Below are 8,866 nucleotides of genomic sequence, written 5' to 3'. Positions count from 1 at the left end.
GGCTAACAAAACTAGGTACAGCGGCCGAGTAAAGTAAAAATTGTACAAAGCATGTGAAAACTTCACAATTTTGACTGTAATAAATAAAAGATGTAAACAGAAAGTTATGTATCTTACATTAGGTCAATATAAATATACTACAACCAATTTAATTATTTATGGTTTTGTTTCAATTCTCAAGAGCAGCTGCACCGACCACTGCTCCCGGCAACACCCTTGATTCGTATTGATAAGATAACGAAAACATAAAATTCGATTTCGGTATCAGAAGTTCTTGTTACGGGGTACGCTAGCATGAAATTGTGGGCAACAGTTGAAGCGACCCGTACCAATTTAAGTATGTACCATTTATAATAAACTAAATAACTATTGTTCAACTTGAAACCGAACTTAGCACTCTTGTAGCTAACTGCCAAGCGAATCGAGACGGCAATTTCTAATATTTGTTAAAACTAGACACACCCAATGATGACGCTGCATTAACGTATAATATCATTAAATAATATTTGTCAAAGTCACTTGACGTCAACTGTTTTGCATTACTTTCTAAATATTTAATTTTTGATAAAAACTCAGTACGTAACGCAGATATCAACACGTTAATAGTTCATGTAATTAATATATTATTTATTCATAACATAAATACTATATGTAATATACACATTTTTTCTATAAATTAATAGTCAGAATATTATTATTATTACTTATAATAAATAAAGAGACAGGATGTGAATCTTCGATCTTACAGCTAGTCTACCAGATAACCCATAAAAAACCCATAAACAAAATACAATCGGGCGGTGCTGCGCTCTTGGCCTCAAAATGCTGCAATGGTTTCTTTAATCAATTATCTTTATAGTTAAGAGGTTGATTTTTGTGCCCGACATATATTGTCGATTTTTTGCTCTAATACAAAACATCCACACGATATTCTCCTCACTCAAGTAGCGATTTAAAAATTTTACTTATCTCATAAATTACTTGAATTTTTTTAGTTTATTACGAGCACAAACAGACGCGGCGGAGGACATGTGTCTATATACTAATAGTAGGGGAGCCCAAGAGGGGATTTCGGGATTTACTCAAGCGCGGCAGATTAATATACAGGGGGATACCTTGTACCCGGTTAAGTACCTCCACCAAATATGAGGCCCATATATAAGGCCGCCCGTGAAGGATACAGGATCAGATTAGTAAAAAAAAAATGATCATCAGACATTCTCGAGCGCGTCAGATTAAGGTAGTGTGAGTTAATCACATCCTAAAAAGTGTATATTCCACTAATCTGACAATTTGAGAGTGACGTAAAGAGAGGGGAGGGCAGCAAAGTTGTAAAAAAAAACGTCATTTTGACATTCTCGAGCGTAGCTAATTTTTTTTTTATTTTGAATGAAATAATTCAAGAATATTGAAAAATATATAATCTGGCGATTTCCGCAAGCCGAAATAACAAAATTTCGTCGATAAAGTTCGTGCGATAAACGCGTGCAGCTGCGTGATGCCTACATTTCCTTCTCCGCGTTTCCCTCAAAATTAGATTTCATGTGAATTTGAACCGATTCGCCCCGATAGATTTTGAGAAATTCTGAAAAATCTAAAAAAATAACAATTTGTTTTTTTGAAAGTGTTTTTTTGCAATAACTTTTAAACGGCTTTATCCATCAACTTCAAAAAACTAATCCACCTTTCAGCTTAAAAAACGACGTCGATCGCCACCAAATTGGTCAAAATCGGCTGATTCGTTCGAGAGATATCGTGAACGAAAGAAAACCGAAAAAAGTGTTTCTTTCACATAACTTCGACATTTCATATCGGATTATCGTTTTTGGTGAAATTAAATAATTAGAGCTTAAAAAATGCGTCGATCGCCGTCAACCGCGGGAAAATTGCTTGATCCATTCAAAAGTTATTGGGGTTTGAAAATTTCAAAAATAGTGTTCTATGAAACTTCTATCAGACTTTCGAGCTGGGAGAACTCAAACGCATAGAAATATTATTTCTTTGAACTCAGCGAGCTCATAAGTACAATTTTAAGCACCCAGGAATGGAATTGCAGGGCTGGCCTTTAGGGTGAACCGTTTTTCTGATATTTTTTTTTGTCAGATCAGGCAAATCCCTCTAGATAATCGTCAGATTATGAGACAGTATGTTAAGAATATAAATCTGAACCATATATATCTTAATCTGACGCGCTCGAGTATTTCAAAATGGCGAATTTTTTTTGCACATTATAATAGTGGCCGCGAGTTTGCGTCAGATCGAAATCGTCAGATTACTGAATGAGAGCTTTTTTTTTGGTGCACTTAACACCCTCTTAGAAAACCTGACGCGCTCGATTAAATTTTTTTTTTCATTTTTAACCCTTACGTACAACCACCCCCATCATGCAAATGATCAGATTAACATTCGTACATTATTAAAAATACGTAGGACATTGATGCTATCAATATCTGACGCGCTCGAGTATGTCCATGCAACAGTTTTTTTTTACATATTTAAACATCTATAGCCGCTTTCCCCACCGATGAAAAGGTATATATCATATAACATTTTTTTCTTCTTATCATCTAAGCTTTGCAACCCAATAGGTCTCCACGACGCTCGAGTAAATCCCCATTTAGCATCGTGGGCTCCCCTACCATAATAGACATATGCTGTCGCAGATTTTTGTGTAGGCATTATTAGGGTCTACAACTTTTCTTTACGTCATTGTTTCTCATAGTTAAGCCAGTGGGAGAATTTACAGTTTTCCTTTGATCGTTTTTATTAGATTTAGCAATTCCCATTACAACGGAAAAGCCTTAAAATTTTCAGGTTCATATAGCCTATTACAGTCACAAATAACGTGGCCATCTAACGGTTTAAAAGTTCCAGAAATAACCCCTCCACTATCAAAATTCATAGTATAGATAAATTGTAGATTCAAGATACATTCTTCAATATTAACTAAGGAAATTAGATTAAATATTTAATTTGGCACCTGGTAGACACTGGTTACCACAGAGCTGGTTCCAGGCATAAATAATAATCGCAATACAGCGAGGAAATGCTACCAGCTTTAAAGACAAACTGAAAAATTCAGAAGCTGAGTTCACGACGCCTCATAATTTAAATCTACCTAAGTATAGAACCAATTACGACAAAAAAAACATTGAGTGTTGGGGGAGTGCTGCGGTATAATAAACTCCCACAAAATATTAATAGTGCAGGCAGCCTATCAATTTTTAAATTAAGATTAAAACTGAAATAAAACAAATTTCTATCTAGGTAACAATATATTTTGTTATCAACGGCAAACTTAACAACAAACTACAATATAGATCTTCTCAACGTAATGCCAGCATGAAGGTTTTATTGACCTACTAACACATCGAGGTCCTTACAATATTCGCAATAAATAACAAACTAAGGAAAAATAAATGGACGGTATAGAATAGATAGGAATTTGCTGGGCTATAGCAATGGAAAATATTAAATAGAAAAATCATTGGATAGTATTTGCATTTAAGGTACGATAATTAGATTAAATAATTTTCTATTAAAAACAATTATTTGTCATATCAATATACCTAGCACAACGGTTAAGGCAGCGTTATAATAATATCTTGTGCAAGTGACGTGGGAAAGATTCAGAGTCGAGACTTAGCGAGTATGTCAATTGTCCTTGACATAAGGAAGTAACTTTGCGTTAAGTCTTGACTTTGACGGGTAGTATCATGGTATATGCTTCATCCACACGGGCCGAGAAACGTGCGATAATTGCACCGAATTTAGACGTAGGGTTTTATGTATACCAAACATAATGCAAGTTAGTATAACATCATTATGACTATAGTTTCGTAAGTTTCGCCTTTGAATAAAATGAACTGAGGATTCCTTCTGTACGTAGTGTATTGAAATTTAAATTGTATAATGTCTGCATTTATTAAGTCAGGATAAGTAATTATAATATCCCAAAAGTAATGCTTCGTTCTACAACTAAAACATAGGTAATCAGTAATTAAATAGTTTTTTTTTTCTTAAATAATAAAAAATAACGATGTTGGTCTTTCACTGCCCGTGTCTATTAAACCTTAAACTGCACTTTTATAGGAATAATTTTAACATAAATTTTTAAAGTACGTATATCATTTCGCTAATAATTAACCTATTAAATAGGTACTAATTAAACATTGCTTTGTTAAATGAATTGACATAGTCGCAAGTGATAAATTAATCTACATTACATTTATTATACCAGATAAAGAAATTCTCTGTAAAAATAAATTTATTTTATATAGTTAGTTTTACTTTAAGCAAAGATGTTTATTTAAATAAAAATAACGGGTTTTAACGCGATTTTAATACATTATCTTAACTTGATAATCACGACTGCCGTCAGGGATTCGAAACATCAATTTAAGAAACAAATATTATGAAGTTTAAACCCGTTAAATTTTATACTGTATACGCCTAAACAAAATACAATATGACGTTTAGATACATTCATTGAGATCATAAACTTACAATGATAAAGAATTTATTACAATCTACAAAGGATTTTTAATGTTATAGCTAAGAAGTAGAAGAAACCGTCCACGAGAATATACTTCATATATAGTATGTCGCAGCCTTAATTAGCCGTTAAATTACCGCAGTTTAACTACCGGCCTGAAAGATGTTCAGCCAGTTGATCAAACAGCTAAACAAATGACTTTAACCGATGACGTTTTATTACTTGCCTAGTCAGTTGACTGTTAATATGAATGTCTCTATCGTACAAATGGCCAGCCAGTTTCTTAAATGTTGTAACAAATGCTACGGCTGAATATCTTTCAAGCCGCTAGTTAAACTGCGCCGTTTAGTTAAAAGGCTAGGCTGTTAATTGAGCTGCTAATTAATCTAGTTGACTGCGACATATACAAACCATTAAAATAAAACATATGCCGTATATAATTAAACCTAATTATCAAATCCTATATTAAAAAGCGTATCTCGTGAATTAGCGACCTAATCGGTAGATAAACTGCATTTGATTTGTACATATATGAAGGGTTAGGCTTTTGGCACTAATCTGAATAGTTATATTACACATATTTACATCACCGAGTTATATACATAGGCGTATATAGAGTGGCCGCGTGGTCCATCAGCATAGTGATACCAATTCTAAGACAACTAAGAGTCCAGGCACTACTGAAAAATGGTACGCCAATGATTATATACATTTTAACTGTTCCGATAAAGATTTAAATGACTGAATAAAACACATAATATAATTTGTGTAATACTAGTGAAATATCTACAGATTATGTACATCGAATAAGCTTCAGCGACAACGACAATGATTGGTTATATATTTTCTGCAGCTTGTGACGTCAACTTTAAACTGTAGGCCATAGATAGAAGACGACAAAATCATCTTATAGAAATCCCGTTCAGTAAGGCATGACATATGGGACCTAATGAGACAGATGCCTTCTGTGCTTACCGCTCTAAAAGCAAACTCAAAATACCTGGAATGATCTTACTACATTTCAGTAAATCCTAAGGAAGGATCTAATTATTAAAAGTTGGCATAACACTTGATATTTGAATAAATTAGTACATTTTATTCTAAGTCTTGGTTATTTTAGTTCATTAATGTCAACTCTTAATGTGCGTAAGAAATGAGAGATAAAACCAATGATATGACTTGCTATGACTTTGTTGTCGTTCAGAGCAAAAATAAACAATAAAAATTTCCTATGGCCTACAGATTATGAACTCATAACATACAATTTCAGTTGCCGTAATTATAAAATTCATGCAACAAAAATTGTGTGTCACATGAAATTAGGAAGTTGCAATTTGGCAAAGCAACTAATCACGTTTTGATTCTATCGGTTACAGGTTTGACATCAAAGTGATACGGGGTCTCTAACATCTAACACAAAATCGATTATATTGCAAACACCAATTATACTATGTTTACATTAAACAATGAGTGGGCTAATCCCTCTCCGCCATAACCTCCTTATCTCACCGCTTCAATTTGGAATATGTGGCGCTTTTTCTTCTAAGCAAACTGGACATAAAGATAAATCAACATTTCCTAAGGCTTGAGGATATAGTGTCAGTCGCATTCTGAGAATTTCCAATGTCGTTGTTGATACTTGCTTAGTTTGCGCCTTGCTGCAAGCTCAACTCTACTGGCGACGTGATGATGCTAAGGACCTAGTGCGAGTTTATTGTGAACGAGAGTTAAATCGAGATTCGAACTTTAGAACGAAGCTGAAAACCTTTACGCAAGAGTACAAAAGCCTTCCTAATATTTTTCTTCATATGATGTTCAAAGTTGCAATGAAGATAAAACGTAAAGATCTAATCTACGTATAATTTAACTTCATTCGCAGTAAACTCAAACTATACTGTATCTAAAACCTACCATCGAAACAACGATCTGGTATGAGATGACCCGCGTATTATCTATGAATGCAATGATGGCACATGGATGACGTCTATCTAATGATACTTTCGTGAAATGCTCGCGAAACAAAGCTCTAAAAGTTGCATGATTGAAGCGAAATTTTAAAAAGATGATCTATTACTCATAGCACCAATGCCAAACTATTAGCGAAACTATCTCTTCATAACCCTACTTCTATTTAGATGATTCAAATTCTAACTTGCGAATAACCTTTTGATACAGTGATAATTTTAAAATGTAGATTAGTAAAATTAGATTATAAAATTCAGTCACCATACTGGCAAAATGGTTACAGTATAGAAAAGGATTTCCAAAATTTCTCTACCCGTGATGTCCAGATGTTATGGACATTTCAAAGTTGGGCAATGTGCTTTTTGAGTAATTTTAAAACGTTCGTAATTTAGGTTTAGGATTTATTTTCGCCTCCCTTGTGCCATTACTTTAGCCTTCGGAAACCTGCTTAATTGTTTTCTCATTACAGTCCGTTGCAACGTTTAACGTACACCATTTCAATATAGAGCAAACGTTTTACCGATTTGCGCCCGTCGTGTTTGCGTAAGCAATTAAGCTAAGAGATGCTTTTCTGTTGCTGACGTCAGTCCCGATTGGTTTTTGTTTTTATCAAAACTATAGTCTCATAGCTGTCTTCTGAAGTTTCGACACTGACCATTCTAGAGATTTTTTTAAGATCTAGCGCTGAATGGAAAAAAATATTCAGAAGATCTTTTTAAAATTTTACAGTTTTTGACGGAACGACGAGACTGTTAACGCAGGCGTATATCGGAATCGTTTAGAAGAGCATGTGACAGCGCAGGTTGGAGTTGGCTATTCCGTGGTGGGTGCGGTGAGGTCGACCCGAGACGTCGCGTTGCCCAGCGCGGACGGCGGGTCGCTGGCGGGGAGGGACAGTAGATGTTAGGCCTCCAAAAATATTAGAGCTGTTGGCTTCGGCTCTAAGTTTGACTTCTTTGCTTCTACTACTAGGAATTCGATTTCCTGAAAATTAATAAAACAATTCAAATAAGAATAGTCTGGAAACTTTATCAAATATTTCGTGAAATTACCAAATACAGTAATTACATTAATTAAAAACGTTTCGAACAATATTGACTTTTTTTAATGTCAGGCGCAAAAAGTTAAGAAAAAATTATTATAAAACATCTGACTTCCTAAGGAAAACTAAATGAGTTAGAGAGGCATTAAATAATAATAGTTAAAAGCAACGTCTCTTGTTACACTAGACCTGATCTTTCTTTATGTTAAATGTATACATACCGGTTTATCCCTCTGAGCAAACGACTCAGCAATAAGACGCGCCACTTCTTGATGCTGCATGCCCTCAACACGCTGACCATCCACCGCCAATATAAGTTGACCCACTTCCAGCCCCCCAGCCTCATACGCTGAACCATGCTCCTGGAAAATTGAATATATTTTGTGAATAATATGGTCAGTTATATTTCTGTTTCAATTTTATTTTAGATTTTTGTATCTAGAGAAAGAGCAGTGGTATAAAGTAGATTCAGATTGCGACTCTTATCCCTGAGATAGAGGATTCATACCCTAGCTGTAAAGAATTCACTTTCTGGCTATGACACAGTGTCTAACACACGCACTTACGGTGACCGAAAACATCATGAAGTAACCGAAAGCTGATCATCTGCTTGGTTATTAGAAAAAAACAATTGATTACGAAACACATACAGAAATTTATATTCAGACCTAAAAGGTCGTAGACTTTTTCTTGTTTTTTTAATAAACGATGATCTAGATCTCTAACCTTGATATTCGTTTTTGAATAGGTATATTTTAGACAACATTATTATTTTTTTTCTTATAAAAAGGCGCTCTTATTCAGCAGATGTGTGTTTTCTTAAACTATTAATTATTTCCTTGAAAATTTAAATAGGGATAATTTAAAGATTATTAATTATTATAACATTAACAATTTCAATATGAAATCTTACGTGAATATTAATTATTCTTGGCAGTGGGTGTTTCGTGTTCGCGCCACCTTCAATCGCAATGCCTAGTATGGGCTTGGTCTTCTTAACAGTTATGTGAAGATTCCCATGATGGTCCGGCACAACTCTTGCAGTACGGTTCTCATCTTGGCCTTCCCCGTGTTGTAATCTTTGCATAGATTGATGTCTCCTTATTCCCCGATCATCTAACAGAGCACCGCCCTCTTCCTTCATATCGAAACTTCTCGACAATTTGTGTGCTAATTCCTGCAAAATATCCGAACTTAATAAACCAAAATATGTTAAAAGTATTGAAACTTAACGTATTTGACAATTTCATGAGTATAAAACCTAAGCCAATTACAACATTCACGCTAAAACTGTATCTACTCTAACAGCAAGACTTTATCAGCCTCTAAATACAATATGTGCTCTAGTGGGACTGTGTAGGGGT

At 34.5% G+C, this 8,866-nt stretch overlaps 1 protein-coding gene across 7 annotated transcripts in view; it reads right to left on the bottom strand.

The window, feature by feature from the left end:
* Nucleotides 1–3,260: 3,260 nt before the first annotated feature.
* The window catches only part of LOC111002370 (whirlin), a 59,250-nt gene continuing 53,644 nt past the window's right edge, over nt 3,261–8,866 (bottom strand). For all 7 annotated transcript variants that reach the window (XM_045630431.1, XM_045630435.1, XM_045630436.1 and 4 more), the window contains 3 exons: nt 8,416–8,679; nt 7,724–7,864; nt 3,261–7,444 (listed from right to left, as the gene is read on the bottom strand). In XM_045630431.1, the coding sequence (XP_045486387.1) occupies nt 7,364–7,444; nt 7,724–7,864; nt 8,416–8,679 (486 nt within the window). In that variant the 3' untranslated portion in view covers nt 3,261–7,363. The remainder of the gene's footprint in view (nt 7,445–7,723; nt 7,865–8,415; nt 8,680–8,866) is intronic.

The sequence above is a fragment of the Pieris rapae genome, chromosome 12, assembly GCF_905147795.1.
Source record: "Pieris rapae chromosome 12, ilPieRapa1.1, whole genome shotgun sequence".
In the NCBI taxonomy this organism is placed as follows: Eukaryota; Metazoa; Arthropoda; class Insecta; order Lepidoptera; family Pieridae; genus Pieris; species Pieris rapae.
This window is presented reverse-complemented; position numbering and strand designations above follow the sequence as displayed.